This window comes from Physeter macrocephalus, unplaced genomic scaffold, assembly GCF_002837175.3.
Source record: "Physeter macrocephalus isolate SW-GA unplaced genomic scaffold, ASM283717v5 random_630, whole genome shotgun sequence".
NCBI classification, from domain to species: Eukaryota; Metazoa; Chordata; class Mammalia; order Artiodactyla; family Physeteridae; genus Physeter; species Physeter macrocephalus.
Window position 1 is genome coordinate 1 of NW_021145991.1, and position 24,328 is coordinate 24,328.

Below are 24,328 nucleotides of genomic sequence, written 5' to 3' on the forward strand. Positions count from 1 at the left end.
CGCAGATCTCGGCAGGTTCCGGCTGAAGTGCACCATCACTCCTTCTAGGCGGAGTTGGGCTGGAGGGGCTGAAAGGTCCTTCTGTGCTCTTGAAATGGAAACGAGGATCTGAGGGCTGGAAGCGACAAGTTTTGGAAGAGCCTCCATGGCCCTGGGACCCACAGTCTGCAGCTCTTGCCTAGTGCCTCAGGCTAAGTGGACGTGGGGAGCGGAGACAGGGACCCAAAAGGGGGGCAAAAAGCCACCAGTGCCCATCTGACTCAGGTAGCCAACAGCCGCCCAGACACCTGGTAGGTGACTGGCAAGAGGAGGGACACCTGTGTTCTCAGGTCTCCATTCCTGCCAGAGTGCCCGGGGATCACACCTCTCCTCCCCTACCTCCTGGGGGCGGGGGGTGGGAGTGCCAAGACGTTTGTATGTTTCATAAAGGAAGGTGGGCCAGTGGGCATGCTGGAAGGCATTCTGACCTCTCAGATATCCATTCTCTCAGGTATAGGCTGGACTCAAAGACTCTCATGGGCAGGAAACAGGGTGTGGGGGAAAGAGCACTGGGTTCCAGTCCTGGCTCTGCTCCATCGTGCTGTGTGATCCTGTGCAAGTCACTTGCCCTCTCTGAGCTCTTCTCCATCTGTACAAGCAAGAGGTCAGACTGGGTGGCTTTTCTCAGCTCTGATATTCTTCTACTCTCTTGAGGGAGCTGGTGGGGACTCAAGGGTAGGAACCAGGAGGCCACCGGCCCTTTGAGACACTCAGATAGGCAAGGGTGCCAGGCTGGGGGAATCCAGAAGAGCTGATCTTTACAATCTGTGTATGAGGTTGGTCTGCTTTGACCCTTGCCCTTGCCCCTGACTCTTTGGAGCCAGCTTCTGACCCTGTCCCAGCCTAGCCAGATCCCATCTGCTGCCCAGTCCCAGGACGTGCCCCTGCTGTGCCCCTCAGTCCTTGGGCAGGTTCTCAGGCTTGTCCCACCCTATCCACCTGAAATCACAGACCATCTCACTTTTGATCTGGAGAGCGCTCAGAAATGACCGAAGCAAGGGCCTCGGTTCATAAACGAGGAAGGTCAGCCCGGAGAGGGCAGGTTTGCAGCAGGGCTGACCGGGGACCAAGCGCGCCCCCTCCTCATCCAGTGCTCTGCACACTACTCCATGCTTCTCCCTACCCTCCCGGCTCCTTCTTTCCTCCCCCAAGGCTGCAGGGCCATGCAGAGCGGGTAGCTATTGTGGGTCCCCTGGGGAATGTGCCTCTGTTCCATGCTGTCTCCAGCCCAGGCCGAAGTGGCCCAGGCCCTGTCCTGGCTGCAGAAGGGGAGAGGTGACCATGCCAGTGGGCACAGCTGTGGATGGGCGCAAGGGGTGACTATGGCCCTTTGGCCTCCCGGAGTCTTGGTCCCTAACCCTCCAGGCTGGAGCGGGGAAGGGAGTGTCCTGGAAATTGAGGTGGGGCTGGGCCAGGCATGGAACCAACATTCAAACCACTGCACACGAAGAAACAAGGAAAGAGGAGGAAGAGGGGGGTGCAGGTGGGGGTGGGGCGGGGGAGAGGCTCCATCAGGATCCCACTGGCCTTGACCGGCAGCTGGCAGAAAGATAAAGGAGGGCTGAATTGGAGTCTCCCATGGTTCTGTCATTCCCTCTCAGCTGGGGGACAGCTCTATAGCCTGTTATGGCCCTGAAGAGGAAGGGGACAGGCCTGTTGCATGGGGGACAAGAGGGCAGATAACCAGCCTTGCCGCTGAGATAGTGGGCCCGTCCCCCATACACGAACTCACGGGAGGAGCTGTGAGATCAGTGGAATCAGTTGTGGTGGACAGGGTGGAGTGGGAGGTGAGAGATGGCTCCACTCTCATGCCAGCGGAGGGGGGGGGGGAAGAGCCGTGGGCACTGCTACGCACCCACTGCCAGGCCCTGGACTCACCCCAGGCTTGACCTGTTGACTTGAGCTGCTTGTCCTCATCTGAGTGGGATTAGGGGACAGCCATCAAGGGCAGGTCGCTGTGGAGGTGTGGGTATAGGTGGCGGAAACGGGAGGCGTGGCCAGGAGTGGGGCAAGAAAGGAGGCCAGTATGTGGGTAGGCTGAGGAAGCAATGTGACCCTGCCCCGGAAGGCCCCCGAATTGGCAGGCAAGGGAGGGGCCCTGGATGAGGTGGCCCCTCATGCCTTGGCCCGTCCCTTGCAGACATCAAAGGCGGCCTTCGTTGCACCCCCAAAGGCCTCCACCAGCTTGTCTTCCCAGGGGATGATGTTGCCCAGCAGCGGCCCCGTACAGTTGGCAATGCCCAGGACCTGGGCAGGTGTCAGGGTGTGGTCCCAGAGGTTAAACTGGGCAATGTCACCCACGAAGGCCTGGGTGGCATCAAACCGGCCACCGAGGGTATCCTGGACCAAAAGAGCAGAGAGGAAGAGAGACATGGAGTGAGGGAGCAGAAGAGACAGGCAGGACCTCAGAGAGTCAACCCCCTGTCCCTGCTGAAGTCCTACCCCTTCCAGGCCCTAGCCCCGCCCCTCCAGGCCCTAGCCCCGCCCCTCCAGTTTCTAGCCCCTTGGGCAAGTCTCTGCTGTCTCTGGGTCTCACTCAGTCTGCCCATCTGCAGCATGGCTGGGTCAGACTGAGTGCTCACTGCTGTGCTTTCAGGGACCCTCCGCCTACCCCTCCTCCTCAGGGGCCCTGAGTGGGTGGGATATCTAGCTGCATCCCATCCTAAGCCTTACCTGCTCTTGGCCCAGGATAAGGATCCCATGAGGCTTGATGGGGTGCCAGGCGGCTAGGTTCTCACCGGAGCCCCGCAGCTCTCCATCCTGGTAGGCAGACCACAGGCCGTCCCTTGTGGTCCAGGAGAGGCAGATGTGGTGCCAGCCATTGTCCTTCAGGCTCAGGGGCAGCTGGGCCACCTGAAGAGAGGTCCCCCAGCCCCAGGTCAGAGGTGCCACAAGGCCCAAGGCTGGAGCGGTGGGATGGGGACTGGGGAGACCGGTGTCCCTCCTTCCAGGGACTGACCCAAGGCTTGACCCTCTCCTTCCTCCCAGCTCAGTGTCTTTCCGACGACTCTTTCCTCTTTCCCCACAATATATCAATGTAATCGGGCAGCTTCACTCAGATCACAAGGGACTATTCAGTGTTGGTTTTCAGTTGTTTCTAGGTGGTTTACTCACTCTCTAACAGGCCTGCAAGGTCATGCAGGGCGGGAGCTGAATCTCACAAGCCTACCTTCCCCTGAATACCACACACGGTGCCTGGCACACAGCTGGGCTCAAGAAGTACTGTCAGTGGTAGAACAAGCCTTAGAGGCCGGGCACTGCCAACCAACCCCCTGTGGGACCCTGGGGAGGCTGCTCTTTCCTCCCTGGGCTTTAGTCTCCTCATCCGTAAAGTTAGGGGTTTGGGCAAAGGAAAGCAAATATGCAGCCACCTCTGCCTCCTCCTCCACCCAAGGCAGACATGGCTAATCAATCATGAACCTAGACTCACCCTAGGAATCTTCCTCATCACAGGGCTCTCAGAAGCCACGGATGATTGATTAGAGTTGGCCTGTGATATGAAAGGTACTTGCTGCCTCTGGATTTGGGGCTCCCAAAGGGCTCTTTCATCTCCTAAGTTCTCTGAGATCACAATTTATTGCAGCATTCTCTGAGGCCTACTTGGTGCCAGGCCTTGTTCTGGACCCTGGGGGTATGGATCTGGTCCTGGTCATAAAATAAGCTGAGTCTGCACAGGAGGGAAGGACTTCAGGGACAATATTACAAGACAGAGTAACACAGGGGCCATCTGGGAGGTACAGAGGCTGTGAAGGCCCAGAGGGAGAGAGGGGTGTGGGAACAGAAGATGTGAAATCTAAACACATCTGGAAGTACAACGGACTCTGGCAACTCCGCTGCAAGGCAAACCAAGTGGCGGGGGGCACAGCAGAGGCAAAGGCTTAGAGGCTGGAATAAAATGAGAACTGTGAGGAGCTTGTGAGGTTGGTGCTCAAAAGGCCCCAGAAGTTCAGGGAACTGGGCCCTGTCCAGGGTGCTGAATTCCTTTTACTAGAACTGAGTGCTAACCGTGGGCAGAGCCAAAAATGGCAGCCAGGGGCTGTATGAAGGGAACCAGGAGGTAGGATCTAGATGTCATCCAGCTACCCTGGTGGTCTTAGGACCTACTGGGCTACAGGGGAAATTCACTGTCCCCTGGGACCATTTCCCTCCTCCTCCTCCAGGACACCCATGAAAGGCACCTCCTGCTAAGCAGGGTTCTGCTGGGTGTCAGCCACTCCTAGCAGCTCTCTGTGGCTGTGGCCTGGTCACAAGTGGGTGCAATATATGTTACCTGCATTTTCAGGGAGTCTCAAAAGACCACCATGCCTGCAAGACCCAAAGCAATGTGGCAGGCCGGGGAAGATATTTGGGGGGAATCGGGTGACAAGATGCTCCCCTTCCTTCCCCCTTGATCACCATGCTCCTGCCACATCACTCCCCCCAGTCCCCCTGCCTTGTCCTGCCCTGAAGCCAGGCTGGGGGAGGGGTGAGGGGGTGGGAGTCCTGGGCATGGGGCAGATGGGTGACCCAAGGGCAGAACAGTGGAGGGGTTAAGAGGTGGTTTCTGGAGCCCAAGACCCCAATTCACATCATCACCCCTTCACCAGCTATGTGGCCAGGGTGCATTATTTGTCCTCACTGAGCCTCAGCTTTTCCATCTGCAAAATGGGGATAACAGGGTGTCCACCTCCTGGTGCAGATGGGTCAAGGGTGATAATATGGGTAAAGTATTTACTAGCACAGGGCCTAGAATAATAAACATAGCTCACATTTATCGAAGTTTGTTAAATGCTAGGCTCTGCTCAAAGCCCTTTACATGTATTTAAGCCATTTATTTCTCACCACACTCCTATGAGGTAGAGAGTGTCATCATTCTTGCTTTACAGATGAGGAAAGTGAGGCATGGAGAGGGTAACTGACTAGTCTAAGGTCACACAGTGGGTAAGTGGCAAAACTAGGACTCACATCCAGCATGCAGCCCAGAGCCTGACCATGGCACTATCCTACTCACCATGTAGGGGAGGAGCATGGGGCTGGTTGCAGGGGGGAGGGGGGCAAGGAATCCACTAGCACTCCCTCCCGCCCTGCCTCCCTCCCTCCCCAAAGAGGTCCTTGGACATCACTTGCTTCTCTCTTTGTCCAGAAGAATGAGCAGGGCCCTGGCGGAAGACACTTCCAGCCCTGCTCCTATAGCTGCATCGCTGGGGAAGTCTCTTAATCTCTGTGAGCCTCACATGCTCCTCTGTAAATGGCACACCACCGCTGACAGCCTCTCTTGGACATGAGCTCCTCTTCCCAGCCCCAGGTCTGACTTGACTTGAATTCCCAAAACCCAGCCTGGCACACACCAGGCATTTCATGTGTGCTGATTCTGCTGAGCAGGAGAACTGAAAGGGGCCAGCTGTTTGGGGCCCAGCACAGTACAGGTGCTCCTGAAAGGGCCCCCCGGCCCCGCCCCCCATCCCTCCCACTCGGCCCCCCGCTCACCTTGTCATTGATCAGCAGCTCCATGGGGTCATGGCCTGCCTCCAGCAGCACAATCTCGTTGGCCTGCCCCGGCACCGAGTAGGAGAAGGGGGTGCCCTGGCCAGTGCCGCCCGACCTGGACCGCAGCCACACGCAGACGCTGAAGGCGTAGAGCTCGGGCAGTGCCTTCCGCACGCGGGCGTACATGTAGTTGTTGCGGATGGGGATGCTGATCTTGAAGGCATCTGGGGGACTGTAGGCTGAGGACCCTGAGGGGGGTGAGCAAGGTGGGCACGGTGGGGGTCAGTGGACACTGATGGGGGGTGGGCAGGGCATACTCCAGAATGAGGGTTACTAGTCCCCTGGTAGCCCCAACTCATCTATAAGCCTCTTAAGGGTGCCCCTCACAAAGTCTAAAAGATGAAAGGTCCCTGAGAGCTCATGAGTCCTAAATCCCCATCTTTCAGATGAGGAAAATGAGGCCTGGGGAGAGGAAGTGAGCTTCCAAGGTGACAGAGCAAGCCAGTGACAGCTGTGGAATGAGGAGCCAGCTCTCCTGATGCTCGCACCTGTACACTGTCCAACATGTCACGTTTTTCTGACCCCCTGGCGGTGCCAGCCCCAGGTGTTAAACAAATGACAAAATTCTGACATTGAAGGTACTATTGTGGTGGTGGTTAAATGCATGGACTTTGGAGTCAGACCTGGCTTAAGGTCTAGATCCACTACTTACTGGCTGTGTGACCTTGGGCAAGTCACTTGACCTCTCTGAGCCTTATTTTCCTCAGCTGTGAAATGGGGATAATAACAGTACCACCCCTGTACGGTCTGTGAAGATTAAACCAGCCGATGTATCAAGTACTTAGCCCACTCCCAGAATACAATAAGGGCCAGAAAATGCTAACTGTTAACAATAATGATAACGCTCTCTCCCAATTATTCTCTCTTTCTTGTGTTTCACAGCCTCTCCCACCATCCCATCTAGCTTTAGGCTCTGGAGAGCATGAAAATGCTTTCCAAGTGAATCTGCCACCCTGAGGACCCATCAAGGCCTCGCCTGCCATGCCCTCTGTGGGGCTCAGGACCCACCGTGCTCCAGTTCCGCTACACGGTCCTGCAGGGCGTCCAGCTCCTTCTCCACCTCCTGCCGCTGCTGCTGGCTGCTGTGCCCGAGGGCCACGCGCTCCTTCTCCAGCGCCAGCACCTTGGCCAGCAGCTGCCCCTCCAGCTCGTCCATCTTGGAGTGCAGGGTGGTGGGCACCACGGGCGCGGGGGCTGGGGCCGCTGAGAAGTTCACCCGGGCTGGAAGCTCCTGCTGCTCACGGGGCACAGAAAGGGACGCACGAGGTCACTTGGAGGGAGGAAGGAAAGAGACAAAGGGCCCAGAGATGCCCACCACCCCTGCTGAGTGACCCCAGGTGAGCCTCAGCTTCCCCATATGTAAAATGGGATGGCAATACCAGCTTCAGGCAAGAAACGTGGACTGGGTGTCTAGCAGGCTGTTTCCAGTGCTGATGCGTGATGGGGAGCTGAAAGCAGGCTGGCTTCTGCCCTCAGGACAGCTCAGCATATGGTGGGGTGGGGAGCTGGCAGTAGAGAGCTGTAAGAGTCCCCTGGGTGGTCTAACGTGCGGTTGGGATTGAGAGCCACTACTGAGTCCTTCATCATGGGCAGGCTATATCCCGACGGGTCCTTGAAGGGGTGGACTGTCTTAATCTTCACTCAGTCACATGTCAAGCTTCTCTAAGGTGGTGCAAGGCTCTGTGTGAACACTGTGCAGACCCGGGGGGCACAGATCAGGGGCTTCCGGAATACTGCTCCAGTGTTGCGGCCACTCCAGGCTAGCACGTGGTTAAGATCACAGACTCTGCAGGCATACAGCCCAGCGTTCAAATCCAGCTCGAGAACCAACCTGCTGTGTGGCCTGGGGCAAATTCCTCCATCTCTCTGAACCCCTGGTTCCTCTCATGCAACACGGGACAACGGTACCTATTTAGGAGGGTTGTGTGGCTGATTACATGTGGTAAATTCCCACGAACAGCGCCTATTTACTGCACTTACTGTCTAGGGCAGCGTGTTCCAGGGTGGTCTCGGACACCCCCATCCTGCCCAGGATGAGGACAAAGTGTTCAGAGCCCCCCTTTTTCCTGTCTTAATACCCCAGAGGGAAGGAGAACTGGGGCAGAAGCCAGGGCACCTCTCCTTCCCCCTCCCCTGCTGGAGGAAGCCCCTTCTGGGGTGGAGGAAGGCAGGTGAGGCCACAAGTCTTGACTCTGGGAGGGGGCAGCCTCTGGCAGACACATCACAGGAACGTGGGTAGGAAATTAATAATTCAGTGAGCTTCTAGGAGCCAAATTGGACCACCCCTGTCCCCTATCTCCCTTTTTCCCTTCTCCACGCTCCCTACTGACAGCGCAATGCTTCCTCACTGCCCAGGGGCCCTGGTGGTTCCCACTCCACCTGCCCTGGGCCCTGACCACAGGCTTAGCCCCAGACCTGAGCTCACTGAATTCTCACGACTTCTTCACCGAGCAAACATTCAGTGAGCACCTACTATGGGCCGGGCACTGCACCAGGTGCTGAAGAGACGGCCGAGGGCCAAACAGAAAACCAAGAGCACAGCCTAGCATTCCCTGAGTGCCACGTGCCTGCAGGGATGGCCCCACAGCTCAGGGCAAGTACAGAAGACCCCTCCCAGCTTCACTGGCCCAATCCTGGCCTTGTTGGTCATTTGCTGTGTGACATCGGGCAGGTCCCTTAGCCTCTCTGAGCTCCATGTGATGAGGGGATAAATGTGCCCCCTGCTTCAAAGTGCTGGGGGTGGGGAGGGCAGTGCAGGCAGAGTGGCACTGCCACACTCAGCGCCTGAGAGAAGGGAGCGGCCACCACAGACAGTGACGTGACCTTGCGCTGAGGAGTTGAAGGGACTGACACTTGGTTCCTCCACTCCACCCCAAGAGCGGCGGCAGGTGGGCTAACCTCTCTGGTGTCATTTGTCCTTCTCTATAAAGTGGAGACTTGGAGGGTTTGGCTCGCGGGGCTGTGATCAGGGGAGCCCAAGCCTGGCCCGGGGTGGGCCACTTTATCCCTCACAGTGTCCCACGGGAGAGGACACGGCCACCCACCCATGCAGACGCCTGCTTTGGCCCACCAGGTGGGGAGGCCAGGTGAGGGGGGCGGGGCACGGATGGATGAGCTGCTCGGTACACCCGGCCCCACCCATGTTACACTAATCTTCACTTTCCACTATCCGGGGGGCTCCTTGTATGAATCCTGACTCTGGTGCTGACTAAACCCAAAGCCTCAGTCTCCCCTTCTGTAAAACAGGGACAACGGGCCCCACTCTGTCCATCCACAGGACAGATGTAAGGATGGAACAGTGGAAGTTACAGATCCTCGTGAACTGTAAAAGCAGAATGCACACTGTGAGGCTTGTATACATCAGCTGATGGGGAGCTCGCTACCTCCAGAATCTTCCCTTGACCACAGACAGCTTATGGAGCGATAGGACCAGCCACCCACTGCATCTGAGGCGACTGGACTTCCGGGAAACCTTGGGCTGAGGCAATTAGCTCATGGATTGCCTTCCACGTCAGCACTGGGAGGGCCGGGACTGGGTCTCCTCGGCCCCAGCACCATTCCAGCCTCGCTTTCCCTCCTTCCACTGGGCCTAGCTGGGCATGAGGGGCACACCTCTGAAGAAGAGTGTACCGGGCCCACCCTCGGCACTTTCCATGTATTTACTCGTGACTCCTCACAGCCACTTGTTTTGGTTGGCACTCTTAGTGTCCCCATTTCACAGATGGGGAAACCGAGGCAGAAGTCCTTTTGAATTTTCTACAGTGATGGGACTGGGCAAAGCTGACCCCTCTGGAGCCAAAGCCTTCTCTCTCTAGCAAAGCGTCCTCCTCCCTTGGAGCGAGAAAGACCTGCCAGGAAGGAACAGGACGTCAAGTGCTATTTACACAGCTGCTGTTGCGAGGAGACACAGCGCAGGCCGAGGGAGGTGGGCACACAAGCTGTTCTTTTGTCAGAGCCGCCAGCTCTGCAGGAAGGCCAGGGAGGAGGTGGGCTCGCCAGATCCTGTGTGGCCCCCTCCCCACCCCAACGTCTGAATCAGAAGAACATGACTCCCCCCACTTTCCCATCTGCTGCGGGCGCGGGCTGCGCCGCGTGGGCTCTCGGCCTGATGCCAAGAGGGCCCCCAGCACAAGACGATAGGGAGACGATGATGCCATCCCCCCACGAGGGTCCTGATGGGGGCTCAGAACCCACTCCTGTCGTGCTGGGAGTCCAGGGTGGGGTTTGGTGTAAGTATATGGGGCCTGGAGCCAGAGCCCAGCGTTCGGGTCCAGCTCAGGTAACGTGCCCGGCTCGTTAGCACTCAGTAACAAGCGGCCAACAGAGGCAGCTGTCCTTGCCACGCACCGCGTGCCAGGCCCTGCACTTCAGAAGCACTGTGCAAACATTCCACAGCCCCTCTCGACAACCTGGGGAAGTAAGGAGGCCCACTTTACAGATGAGAGAGCAGAGGCTCAGAGAGGTGACGTCATCTGCCTGAGGTCACACCGCTGCGCAGTCGCAGACCCAGGACCCCAGTCCAGCCCCAACACGTGCTGTGGCAACACAATGCCATGGGTACCAGCATGACTCTCAGGTCAGACAGGCCCGTGTCATTCCCAGGCTCCCCACTTCCTGGATCTGTGGCCCTGGGCAAGCTGCTCAACTCCTTTGACCCTCGGTTTCCTCAACTGTAAAATGGGGATAATGATAGTATCCACATCTTAGGATATACATAATGACAAAATGAAAAAATATGTAAAGCCTGGCATATAAAAATGGCTGATAAAGAGTCATAACCATTATTATTTCCTGCTATTATTGAGAGAACAGGAGAGCATAGTGAGTAGTAACCGTGTAGATGTGGGCCCTGGAGCCAGACTGCCAAGGACTGAAATCCCAGCTGAGTGGGATTTCAAGGTTCTTAACCTCTCCGAGCCTCGGTTCTTAACCAAGGATCTTACCTCTCTGAGCCTCGGTTTTCTCATCTGTGAAATGGGGAGAGTAACGGTCCCATGGTTCTCATGGGACTAAGTTGTAAGGCCCTTAGAACAGGCTGGCATAGAGGGCGCGCTCAGCCCTGATGCCTCTTACTAAGTGCCAGGTGCTGTGGCTCCCTAGGCAAATAAGGCCAGTGCCTGCCACAGCAGCGCTCTCAGCTGGAGCGGGGGGAGGCTGCCTGGGAGCTGTGACAGGGACAGCACCCGCAAGAAGCTCTCTGTGGGGCGGCGGGGGCATGGTGAGTCGGAGAAGCCCTCTCAGAGGGGCTGTCGTGCTCCCGCCTTTCTCCCCAGGAGCCGGACCAGCGGGCTGCTCTGTCTCCATCTAACCCTGGCAGGGAAGGGGCAGGAGAGCAGGTGGCAGAGGCCGGACTGATCTTTGTCCTGGTCCCCACTGCCAATTTGCAGCTGGAATGGAAAGAAGACAAATGGCCCTCTGTGCACCAAGGGTGCCAGGTCAGGGCAGTCGGTGTGTGGGAGGGGAGGAGGCCGGGAGAAGGGGAGATGGCTCCCAGAGGGTGTGCCCATACACCCTCCTGGGCTCTGAGGCCCCAGAGCAAGTGACAAGGCAACCCAACCCCAGGTCCCTTCTCCTCTCCCTTCGAGTACTCCCCGTCAAGCTGCCACAAAATTCTCTCTTAGGCCCTGCCTGCCCACACACCTTCTGGGTCCTGGCCAAGAATCTGCAGCAGAGACTGAGGACCCCACCCTCAGCCCATTTTCATAGAAAATCCTGGCTGTCATCTTGGCTCAGTTCTGCCGTGCTGTGTGGACTTGGGCAAGTCACTCAGCCTCTCTGAGCCTCAGCTTGCCCTGGAGTCAAACGAGGGGTGTGGGGGGTGCACCTAAGAGCTTCCGCTTCGGGTTGGCTGCTTGGCTGCTTCGATCTCTGTCCCGAGTTCAGCGGGGATCACGTGCCCAACTGTCCTGGGGAAATCCAACGGCATTGTCACTCGGCGGGGGGGCGGGGGGGAGCGCCAGCTCCTGATCTCGGTCCACCTCCCACAGGCAAGGACTTCACATAATGGCCAACAAACATGAGAAAAGGTGCTCGACATCATGAGTCATCAGAGAAATACAAATTAAAACCACAATGAGTTCACTACACACCCACCAGAACGGGGAGTGTCTTTTAAATGACCATAGCAAGGTTGACAAGCTTCACAGCAGGTGGGTGTGCAAACACTCACTGCCACTTTGTTTGGCAGAAACTCCTAATGCTAAATATATGCCCCTCCTGGGACCCAAGCATCCCACTCCTGGCGATACATCCAGGAGAAATGAGGACTTGCAGCCAACCAGAGATATCCCAAGCACATTCACGGCAGCTTTATCTGTAATAACCCCAAACCAGAAACAACCCAAATGTCCATCCACAGAAGAATAGGTAAATAAATTAAGGTATCTCCACACATTGAAACACTACACAGCACTGAAAAATAACATACCACAGACACACACACACCACGACCGAAGGTCAGACAATGTTGAAAGAGAACACCAGACACAAAGGGGTGCAGCTTCTCTGAGTCGATCTGAGTGACGTTCAAACACAGAGAAAACTGACCTACAGTGACAGAAACTGGAACAGTGGTACCTCTGGGGAAGTATGGACTTTGGGGTCACAAAGGAGCCTTCTGGGGTGCCAGAAATGTCCTGACTCTTATCTGGGTGGTGCTTTCATGGATGCAGCCATACATAGATTTTCACTGAGCTGTACACTTAAGATCTGTGTCTTTTTAAAGTAATATATGTGAGCTCTTACATATATTGAATGTAAGATATACCTTAAAAAAAAAAAAAAAAGGCCCACAGGTAAGTCCCTGTCTTCCGCCCAAGCGGCTCTTGCCAGGCTTGGAATGGCAGGAAGGGTCTCCCTTCCCAGGCGAAGCCCTGCCAGGGATGAGAGGCCTCCAGGGCACAGGATGACAGAGAAAGAGGGGTTCTCTGGCTGTCCTGCCCACGCTTCCATCTGACAGATGGGGAAACAGGATCAGAGAGAAGATGGAATTTTCTGAGGTCACAGCGAGCAGGTGGCAGAGCTGGGGTTTTTTAAAACCAAGGTTTCTTGCTAGAATGCAGGTTCCACACGGGCAGGGGTAGGGGTTAAGGGCTTCTCAGTACGGGTGCCCCACCTGGAGATGGGGGGAGACCAGCCACAGGGAGAAGGGCCATCGGGGTCTGCAGGTGGCCTAGAGGGCACTAGGTTCCACGTCCTCCAACAAAAGGCCGATGGGCAGGAGCTCTCTCACTGCACTCTGCTGGCCCCTTTTGTGGCCAAAGAGGCAGGGTCACGGGAACCAGCCCCCGCAGAGCAGAAGCTTCCAGGATGGGCAGGAATGTAAGAGGAAAGCAAAAGCAACCAATAGACTTTTAAAAAGGCACCAAAAGATTCTATAAGCCACTTTGTTTATCTGGAGACTCCCCTGAGGAACTGGCGGTCTGAGAGTGTGTGGCTGGAGAGTTGGGGGCCACAGAAACATGGAACCTCCATACTCCCCACCACAATTCCTAATCAGGAAACATCTGCCCAAGAACTCAGAATTTAGAGCCCAAAGGGCCCAGACCAAACCCAGCCCCTCCTAACCATTTTACAGATTAAATAAATGAGGCCCAGAGAGAGAAAGTGATTAGCCTAAAGTCACAAGCAAGAAGAACTCAACTTTATGCCACCCAGCCTTCCTATTTCAGTGAATATTTAGAGCTACGAGGTGTTTAGGGAGCATCTGCCCACTGTATCATTTTATGAAGGGGAAACAGAAGCCAGGGGCGGGGAGGGCAGGACGTGATTTGTCTGGCTCTGGTTCCTCCAGACTCTATGAGCCTCCACGTCTTTATCCGTAAGATGGGAATGCATACAGCCTGCTTCATACGTCTGAAGACTGAATAAGCTAACATGTACATAGTAAGTGCCTAATAAATGTTACTTGTTGTTCTTATTTATCGTTTTCAGCCTCCTGATTATCTTGCCAGCCAGCACGACAAGCCTTTGAGGACTGGCCCCCATCACTCTCGTTCTATATGCTCTGAGGCAGAAATGGTCCAGGGCAGTATCCAACAAGAGGCACTTCCCTCACCTGTCTTTCTCACTCTCCTGAAGATAGGTGAGGTCTGACCCCTCCAGATGGATCTAGAGTTAATGATGAAGAACAAGGGCTCTGGAGCCAAACACTGACAGGGTCAGATCCAGGTTCCAACGCTGTGTGAACTTGGGCCAGTTTCTTAACCTCTCTGAACCTTGGTTTCTTCATCTGTAAACGGGGGACAGAATAGTACCTTCCTCATGGAGATTTTATCAGGATTAAATGAGATAATGAACAGCACCTGACACATGGTAAGTGCTCAGGAAGCATGAGCTATAATTGTTATTAGGCCCAGGAGCCTCTGCGACCATCAGCAGGGTGTTCCTTTTCACGGCTTCCACCCCAAGATGAGGGGAGGCAACTAGCTTGCCAGGCAGGATTAAGAATGTGATTTATGTCCAAAAATCGCTGCTTAAATCTATCCTGAAATTTCATTTAACACATAAATTAGTGCAAAAACAGAACACTGTAACATGCATACATGGCTGGCTGCCCCATAAAATGGTCCTTTTGAAAAGTGGTTTTTGGCCACAGTCATAAAAGTCAATAGCATCTGACCCAGTAATACCACTCCTGGGAATTCAGCCTAAAGAAATACTTCAACAGACTTAAAAAGAAAAAAACAAACAACTATCTGAATGAAATCGATCCTGGAGTGAGCATCTAGAAGCAAAGATAATCAGAAACAACCTACATCTCCAGCAACAGGAGACAGTCAAAGGACTGATGGATGGTGGAGCCTGAGATGGATCCCAGGATATTATGGCCATCATTAAAATGGTAATTACTAGCAACCCAGCAACTCAGGAACAATGTCTACACCTGGATAAAGGACCAAAAGGGGGGCTGTAAAAATGAATAAAATGGTGGAATTAAATATAATTCCCCCTGAAATCTTTGGACATTTTTTCAATTAACAACAAAAATAACAGCAAAGATAAAAACATAGAAGACAAACAATTTCTCCTAAGCCCTCAAATGTGACTCCAACTTGAGGCCTGTGGAGAGAGGGTGGGTGAGGGGGACCTTTCCTCCCCTTTGGTAGTCAGCCCAGTGGGGTGGGGAAGGGAGTGATGCAGAGAGGTGGGCAGGGGTGTGCTGAGATGTGCAGGGGTGGGGGTAGGAAGGAGACAGAGGGTGATCAGGGAAGGCCTCTAGGAGGAGGTGTACTCAGAGCAGACTTAAATGATGAGTATGGATATGCTGGGGGTAATCTAGGCAGAAGAAGAAGAAACTGGGAGACGGGCCAGATACAAAATGGCAGCCTGGGGGCAGGCTGAGTTTGCACCACAGGGGAGCCCCACGGGGTGGGCTTAAGGAAGATCCCTGGGGCTGCCTGGAGGAGGATGGGTGGAGGGGTGTGCCTGGGCAGGTGGAGCCGCGGAGAGATGAGGCCGACTGAAAGGGGGAGGGGAGGGGAGGAGCCAAGTATGGCTTCTCAGAGCGTGTACCTGAGTTCGGGTTGGGACATGATGAAGGTAGGGGGTTGGTGGGACATCCAGAGGGAGGTGCTCAGGAAGCAGCTGGATCTATTGGTCTGAAGGCTGGAGAGAAACCTGGGAGGAGACGAAGCTGGTTTGGGGCATCACGGTGGAATGGCGTTGGAAAGCCTCAGGGTATGGCTGAGTTCACCCAGGGAAAGTGAGAGGAAGGCCAGGAGGGGCGCACATGTTACAGGAGGAGGACCCAAGAGGGGACAGAGAAGCAGAGAGGGTGGAGGGGCAGGTGAGAGGTACCTAGAAGCCAACCGCATGGAGATTTGTAGCAGGGGATGATCAGCGGGGTCAGATGTTGGAGAGGGGTCCAGCAAGATAAGGACTGAAACATTCCCATTCAATTTATCAACTGTGGTGACGCCACCACAAGCACTGTCAGTGTACCAAAGTGGGAGAGAGACTAGTGGTGAGAAAGTACACCCTGAAAACCTGGGGGCATCCTTCTGAGGCTTTTGGATGAGAAGGGAAGGGAAAAACCAGTCAGTGGCTAAAAGGTGCATGGGGTCCAGCTGAGACCAGTAGTCTGACCCCGAGTCTGTTGGGCTCCAGACCCTGACCCCTGCCAAACACCCCAAAGAGACTGGCTCTGGTGGCTGCCAGGCTCAGAAGGACAGGCAGCCCCTCCACGTCCACTGCACTCAGAAAGCAGAAGGAGTGTGTATAGGGAAGCAGGACTCCCCCACCTAGGAGGCTGACCTGGTGCCAAATCCCAGCCACCAGGATACCCCCAACCTCAGCGGGCTAACCGGAAGGGAGCCCACCCTGCCAAATGCACAGGTGCAGGTCCAGGGCAAGCCCAGCCCTGCCAGCCCCAGACGTGGGAGGAACCACGGGTGCCATCTGGGTGTGGGGGCAGGGACTAGGGCAGGCAAGGGGAAGTTTATTGAAGACCAAATCTTTTTTTTTTTTTTACATTAATAAAATCTATTTCTAAAAGGAGGATTTGTTCCCATTTTAAATTCTGGCTATTTAAAAAATTGGTAATATTAGAGCTTAATGTTAAAGACAGCAATCAAATTGATGGAGCATACCTCTGCCAGACACTGTTCTGGGCCCTTCAAAAAAGATTAACTCACTTAATCCTCCTAACACTCCAATGAGGTAGGTGCTAATACTGTCCCCATTCTACAGGTGAGGAAACTGAGACTTCCCTTCACTGTTGACTTTCTGTGTTTGCCTGATTATTTTCCTGCTCTCAGCTCTCATCCTAGAAATGCCCAGAGCTGGAGTGGGAAAAGGGATGCTGCCGGCAGGTAAGACTCTGGGCTTTCCTCCTGTCTCTGTCACTCACCTTAGGAGGTCTCTGAGCCCCAGGTTTGGGGTTGGCTGTGATAGCTGCCTGGCTGTGCTCCGACACCCTGCAGGGTGGGTGCTGACACCAACACGGACTTTCTGGAGGGCCACTGGGCCATGGCCATGGCCTGCCTTCCATACCAGCAGCATCTCCTGTGCTGCTCGGCCAGGGATGTAACTGAGAAAGCCATGGAGAGGGAGGAGTCCCTGCCTTTCCTTCCTTCCAGCCATTCTCTTCCCTTTGACAGCCGCACTCAGTTTCGAAGGAGGTAATAAAGGGGGCAGCTGGTGCTGTGGGCTCTTTCTCCCCCACTCCTTCCACGGATCCAGTTTTGTTGCTAACCCCCTTCCCTGCAGTCTGGAAGTCGTGGATGGCTGGGGGGTGGTCAGTGTCTCCAGATGTCTGTCCTGCCTAGTATGTCCAGCTTCCCCTCCAGGTGGCCCCAAATAAGTGCTCACAGGGAGGTAGGGGTCTGGCAGCTTCAAAGGAGAAATAGCTGGCCCAGGATCACAGGACAGCCAAGAGCGGATTCCACCTGTTGGACCCCTTGTGTCTGATCCTGAGCCTGGGCCAGGGCCAGGAACATCTGAAAAAGGTGAGTGGAGGGGGAGAGACCCAGGTGGGACCCTATTCTCCACTCAGCCCCCACCCCACAGCTGCCGGCTTCCAGGCATCTTGTCTGGGCTACCACCATCTGAGCTCCTGCTATCAAGCCCGTGGTCCGAGCCCAGGTGGGGGGCTTAGGGGTGGAGGCAGCGAGGGGCACCCACGTTTGGCTTATGAGATACTGTTCCCCGCTCTTCCGCAGGAGAGGAGGACCCCGAGTCCCTTGGACAGCGTTCCTATCTTCTGACCATAGGGACTGAGTGTGTGGCTGGTGCTGCTTTGGGGGTGTCTGAAAGAAGGAAATAAAACGGACATTTAACAAGGTCCTAGTACGTGCCTAGCATTTTCACGTACCTACGTTTTCATCAATCCACACTGCAGGCGGACACCGTTATACCCATTTTACAGACTCGGAAACTGAGGCTTACAGAGGAAAAAGGATCGGGAGCGAGCCTTTCCCGTGCGCCTCCTGTGCCTTAGTCACAGTGTCAGTCTCCGGCCTGTGTGCGCTACCGGACTCCTCCCTTCTCCCCTTGGGAGGCAGGGCCAACCATCCCCTTTGCACAGACGGAAACTCGAGGCTCCGACACTCGCGGGGGCTCCCCAGGGTCCCTCAGCCGGCGGTGACGGCGGGACCCCGGGACGCCCTCGAGTCCCTCGAGCGGCCCCTCCCACCCCCCGGCCAGGTCCCGACGGCGCGCGGCGCGGCGCGGCGCTCACCTCGATGCGGTCGATGCGGTCCCGGAGGGCGCGCACGGCGTCCTCCAGCTCGAGGATGAGCGTGGGCGAGTCCCAGGGCCCGTCGGCCATGGCGTCGCGGCGGGGCCCGGCGTCCTGGAGGCCGCGCGGCAGGCCGCTCTCGCAGCGGCCCAGCTTGCCGGTGAGCTCGCGGATGGTGTCCTGGTCGGCGCGGATGCGCGCTTCCTGCTGCAGCGCCGTCTGGCGTAGCTGCTCGGCCGTGCTCTGCAGCAGCAGCAGCTCCTCGCGCTCGCTCGGCGCCGCGTCCCCCTGCTCGGCCCCCGACGGGCAGGCAGCCGCCAGCGGCGTGCACAGGAAGCGGCTGAAGAGGGGCACGGGCTGCAGCGGGTGCGCGCTGGCCGCCGGAGCCCCGGGCAGCGCTGGGGGCCCGGCCGAGCCGCCCGCGCCGTGCAGCGCGCTCAGGCTGCGCTGCGGGCCCGGGGACGCGGCGGCGCCCGAGGCGTTGTCGGCGCCACCGGGCAGCGCCCGCGCCGGGCTGGCCGCCAGGGGCACGCTGGCGATGATGCAGATGACGGCACCGAGGAACGCCAGCATGCCCGCGGCCAGCAGCACGGCCAGGAACTTCAGCGTGAGGCGGGCGGCGGGGGCACCCGAGGCCCCCGGCAGGCGCGGCGGCGGGGTCGGGGCGCGGGGCCCGGGCGCGTGGGGCCGAGCGGGCCCGGAGCGGGAGCGGGAGCGGGAGCGGGAGGAGCCGGAGCCAAAGCTGTTGCCGCGGCCGCTGCTGCCGCCGCTCTGAGCCCGGGAAGCGCGAGGAGGAGAAGGCGACGGGAGGCGGGGAGGGGGAGCTGGCGCGGCGGCCCCGCCCCTCCGGCTCCTCCGGGCCGGCCCAGCCCCGCACCAGTTCCGTGCCGGGCGCCGAGTGGGGGCGCTGCCCGGGATGCGGCGAGAGCCTTATCCGCTGCCGTCACCGCGCAGAGGGCGGCGACCCAGTGGCCGGGCGGCGGGACTCCCGGGCGACCCCCACCCCACCCCACCCGTGCTCTGGCCCCCTCCCGGAACCCATGATGCCGCCAGCTACCTTGCGGGGAGCTTTTCTCCGCGTCGGGCTCTGTGCTGAGGGAGCCAGGAGCTTGCTTACAATTACGCCTCACCGTGGACACACTGACGGTACAAATGAGGAAACTGAGGCCCACAGGGGTCAGGTCGCTGTCCAAGATCACGCGGCTAGTATGCGCTGGAGCAGCGTTTGAGCTCAGGAGCATCTGACTGGACCCAGACTATGGAATGGAGCTGGGCTGGGCGTGGGGAGAACAAGGAAAGCGGGCAGGGCTGGGGGCAGGGCACTGGAGATTTTGATCCACCCTCTCGTTATACTATGGCCACCTGCCTGTCATTTCCCACCCCCAACTCCCTGAGAGAGCAGAGGTCACTCCCCTTCAGAAAAAAAAAAAAAAAAAAATCTTCCTGTGATTTCAGAGGGCGGCAGAAGTTCCCTCCTCTGAATCTTTGGGAGGACAGAACATCGAGGGTGCCAGAGAAGACCTCTCTCCCCGCTGCAGAGTACACTAGCATGGCAAGACCCCAGTGGCATGTGGATCAGACACTGGCAGGAACAAGCAGGCGTGGGAGAGGGCTCTGGTGCGGGGGTGATGCAGGAGCCTTTTACTTTCTCCTGTCAAAAAGGTCTATATATATTTTGTTGCAAATTAAAAATTAAAAATGTTAAAAAAAAATTCTACCATCCTTCACAATCCAGCTCCATCTCCAATTTTCCACAAGGCATCCCCTGACCAGCATGGGTTCCCAGAGCTGGAAGGGTGTTCGGAAGGCTGGGATAGAGGAGACGGGCTATGGCTCATGGGAGCACTGGCCAAGGCCACACCCAGGCCTGTCAACCTTCCAAGCCTGCATTCTTGACTTGAAGGGAAGGCTCACCCTGGGGCTCTGGACCACCATGGCTGCCGTGTGGTCTCTGCAGAGCGGTGGGGAGAGACCAGAACATTTCTCAGGAGGCAACAGCCCTGGGAGACCCTGTTTGGCTATGGGGATCCTGCCCAGTGGTCCCTGGGCACATGTTCCACACACCCCACCCCACCCCCAGCCTCAGGATAATGCCTTCCCTGCTTACCCGATCTCTGGGAGTCAAAGGTTACCTGAGTTGTAAAGTAGGAGCAAATCAGATGCCAGCTCTGTACACGATGAACCCCCAGAGCCGTATGTGCGTGCATGTGTGTTAATACTCATTGGAGCAGTGACCTGGAAACCCGCCAAGCAGCACAGCTCGGAGGAAGCGCCTCCCCGATGGAGAGGTGGGCCAGGATCTCTGAAGGTGAAGGCAGGCAGGAGGGGGCTGTGAAGTCCTTCAGGTGCGTGAGGCATCGGGACTCCTGGTGCATCTACGTGTGTTCTGTGAAGACAGAAGCACACACAGTACATCCCGGAAGGACAGAGGAGGCCAGGAGAGGAGGCTGCTGCCAAGAGCGGCAAAGCCTCTGTGGCTTGGGTACCAAATGGTGCCACCTTTATGTGAGCTGCTCCACGAGAGATGGACAGCAGTTGGATAAGTGGGTCCAGAGGCTGGAGTTGAATTTTGTTTAAACTGATTTGTTTATCCCCTCGAATGACTTTTTTTTTTTTTTTTTTTTTTGGCTGCTCTGGGTCTTAGTTGCGGCATGCAGGATCTTTAGTTGTGGCATACGTGCGGGATCTAGTTCCCCGACCAGGGATCGAACCCGGGCCCCCTGCATTGGGAGCACGGAGTCTTACCCACTGGACCACCGGGGAAGTCCCTAGAATGACTTTTTTAAATCTGTGATATGAACATGTCACGCTCCTGCTTTCAAACCTATTAGTGGCTCCCCATCCCCATCCCTTTGTGGAATAAAGTCCAAATTCCTTAAGAGGCAGTATTATCTAGTGGTCAAGGGCATGGATTCTGGAGCCAGAAGGCCTAGTTCAAACCCTGCGTCTAGCTGTTACCGGTTGCATGACCTAGTTTCCAGAGAGGGTAAAGTCTCAGGTCTTTGATAGTTCCTGACACCCTCTCTGTGTCTCAGTTTCTGCAATCTGTAAAATGGGGGGATAAGAGTACGTGGAAAGCCTTAATAAACGTTGGGCCTTATTATGTTAGCTTCTCTTGGTTTATGAGTCTGTTGGTAATCTGGACATGGCTCACCCTTCCAGCCTCACCTCCTACCCTCACTGGCTGGAGCGGTACCAAACTGTGCATAATTCCCCCCAAACACCAGAATGTCTCCTATCTCTGCCTTTGTTCACGCTGTCCCCTGCCTGGAAGGTCACCCCCTCCTTCTTCTGTGATTCATCTCTATCCCCAGCATCCAGCATGGGGCCACGCCCAGGGCAGCTGCTTGGTGAATGTCTGTAGAACTGTTTCCTCCACGGGCAACCCTGGCTTCTGCTGGAGGTGGAGGGGGGAGATTAGGACAGGGAGGACTTGAAACTCATCTCTCTGGGGCTCTGGGAGAGACACCCCCCCCCTTGATCCTAACACAGAATTCCTCAAGAGGTGGTCAGAACAGGATTCTCAGGGGAACTTCCATAAGACTGCAATAGTCCTCACATTTTCCCTCTAAAGCTCACGTCTCTGAGGTTTTTATTTCTTTACTTTCATTCCATCCTTCGGGAAAGGGAATTCTGCCCTAAATGAACAAATAGAGTCATTCATTCAAAATATATGTTTGGAGACCAACTTTGGACCAGGCATAGCGCCAGGCACTGGGGAGAACTGGAAACAAGACAAGCTCACAGTTTTATATTATAGTGGGGAGGCAAGCAGTAAATAAATGAATAATTAAATAAACAAGTTAATTTATAATAGTAATGAGAACGATAGGGAAATTTAAAAAGTGACATGATAGAAAGTTATAGGAAGTGTGTGGGGGGTGGGGAGTTAGGAGATGGGCGTTACTTATAAGGTTGTCAGAAAAGGCGTGCATTTGAGCTGAGACCTGAATGACCTGAGAAACCAGCCATGTAGAAACTTGGGGAAGGACTGAGTGTTCTAGACGGAGCGAACAGCTAGTGCAAAGGCCCTGAGGCAGAAATGAGTTTGATATATACCAGGAACAGAAAGAAGGCCAATGGAGCTGGAGCAGAGTGAACTCCCAGGGAGAAAGGAAGCTGGAGAGGAAGGCAGGGTGAGGTCACGTGGGCCTTTACAGGCCAGGGGAAGGGAATGGGTTTGATTCTAAGCCCAGCTGGAGGGCTTTAAGCAGGGAAGTAACACCATGTGGTTTGTGTTCGTAAAAGGTCAATGGTAGTTGTGTGGGGGCTGGGTCATAAAGGGATAGGAGAGGAAACATGGAGACCAAGTAGGGACCATGCAACCATCCAGATGAGAGGAATGAGGGGTTTGGAGGTCATGATGATGGAGAGAATTGGGTGGATTGTGGATTGATTTCAGAGGAAGAGTTTGTTAGTTGGGTCCTTCGGGAAGCACACTGAGATGGTGTTAGACATGCAAGTGGTTGACTGGGGGCTAAAGCCTGGAAAAAATAAAGAGGAGAAAGACAAATTGGGAAGGTTGAACCTCAGACCTCTATGCAGATCTGACATAGCCTTGGTCAACTTAACTGGGTGCTCCAGGGCCAACAATGCCCATCAGGGAAGTTTTGCACCGGGCAGAAATGCCCAGTCCCTAGTAGCCTTTTCATGCCCAGTCATTAATTGGGCACTGCCCCAGAAGAGGGTGGCTTCCGCTCAAAAGCTGGGGTGATGTCCACACAAAAACCTGCATGTGGTTGTTTAGAGAAGCTTTGTTCATAATTGCCAAGACTTGGAAGCAACCAGGATGCCCTTTGATATATCCAGACAATGGAATATTATCCAGCAATGAAAAGCCATGAAAAAACAAGGAGGTACCCTAAATGCATATTACTAAGTGAAAGAAGCCAGTCTGAAAAGGCTACATACTGTATGATTCCAACGATATGACATTCTGGAAAAGGGAAAACAATGGAGACGGTGAAAAGATCAGTGGTTGCTAGGGATTAAGGGGGAGGGAAGGATGAATAGGCAGAGCACAGAGGATTTTTAGGGCAGTGCAACTCTCCATGATACCATGATGGTGGATACATGTCAATATACATTTATCCAGACCCATAGAAAGTGCAACACCAAGAGGGAACCCTAATGTAAACTATGGACATGGGGTGATAATGGTGCGGCAGTGTAGGTTCATTGATTGTAACAAATGTACCACTCCGGAGCGGGATGTTGCTAATGGGGGAGGCTGTGTATATATAAGGGCAGGGGTTGCATGGGAAACCTCTATACCTTCTGCTCAATATGCTGTGAACCGAAAACTGCTCTAACCAACCAACCAACCAGCCAAAGCTGTGATGCATCCTGAAGGTGCCCTCCAAGGCTGCCACAGCTCACCCCTTGCCCCATGAAGATCTGCTTCTCCACACACGACCAGGGAGCAGCCCCTCTGAGGTCCCCTGGGCCTCTCTTCCTTAGGGGACATTTAGAAGTGGGGGGTGGTAGGATGAACCACAGCCCCCATCACAGTTGGTCTCGGGACCCCAAAAGGAATTCCCTGTCTCCCTCCTCCCCCACCGAGTCTCAATTCCCCCTGCCTTCTGTTATTAGCTTTGCTGAGTAAAGGGGGGAAGAATAGTCTTTCCTTCCCTAGCCTAGTAAAGTCCATGCACCACATATCTGCAAGCAGGGGAGGGAGGAGGTAGAATCGTATGGGGGCAATTTCAGACTATAATAAAGTCATTGCTAAAAGAATGGGGGATTGGGTGCTAGTTAGGTAACTAGGTTCTGCCACAGGCACAAGGCAGAGCCAGACTTTGATCTCAGGGCTTAGGGTGACCGACTCACCCAGTTTCAGCACTGCAGGTCCTGTGTCCCAGGAAGTCTCTCAGTCCGGGGCAGATCCGGCCAGTTAGTCAACCTAACTATCCCCAAATCGCACTCCCTCAGTGCTGGTACATAACGGATGGTGAGCAACACATGACTCTCTCGCTTGCTGCCTTCCTCAGCCCTCGGGCTTCCCTCTAGTACAGGATCTCCCCCTTTACCTGTCTCCTGAAAGAGTGTGAGCTCCTCAAAGGCAGGGACCAGCTGTCATCCTCATCTCTGGGTCTCCGGGTCTGGCCCTTGTGGAGACTCAAACTCCCAGTGAATGAAGACAACGCCTCCTGGGCCAAAGAACTTCCTCTCCCCCGGGGGTGGGGAGGTGAGGGCTGAGGACAAAGAGAGCCCCCTGTGCCCACCCTGGACACCCCCATCCCAAGGGTCCAGTCTCCTCCACCCAGGGATGGGCTGTCCCTGGACTAGAGCCACCTCAGTTTCCTCATCTAAAAAGTGGGGCCATGGTACCTACCTCATCGGATTGTAATGAGAATTAGAAGACCACATGAGACGTCATATGTGAAACCTCCCAGGGACTCAGGGGCAGGGACCAGTTCTCACCATGCTGCTTTGCACTCCGAAGGCACTCAGTATGCCTGGCGCTCAGTAGATGCCCAGTACGTGCTACCCCCTTCCTTATTTATTCCTAGCCTGTATTAGGTGCTCAGTAAACGTTAATTTCCTTTTTTACTTCTTTACCTTGATTCCCCAGGTACGTACAGT

The 24,328-nt window shown here is 55.5% G+C and overlaps 1 protein-coding gene across 1 annotated transcript; it reads right to left on the bottom strand.

The window, feature by feature from the left end:
- Window positions 1–6: 6 nt before the first annotated feature.
- On the bottom strand, window positions 7–18,673 carry NPTXR (neuronal pentraxin receptor; the record flags this gene model as incomplete). The annotated part of the gene is made up of 5 exons (XM_028486147.2): window positions 7–2,379; window positions 2,713–2,892; window positions 5,506–5,753; window positions 6,574–6,799; window positions 17,744–18,673. Coding segments are annotated over 5 exons (1,809 nt in total), but the record flags the coding sequence as incomplete, so codon positions are not given.
- Between the last annotated feature and the right edge of the window lie 5,655 nt (window positions 18,674–24,328).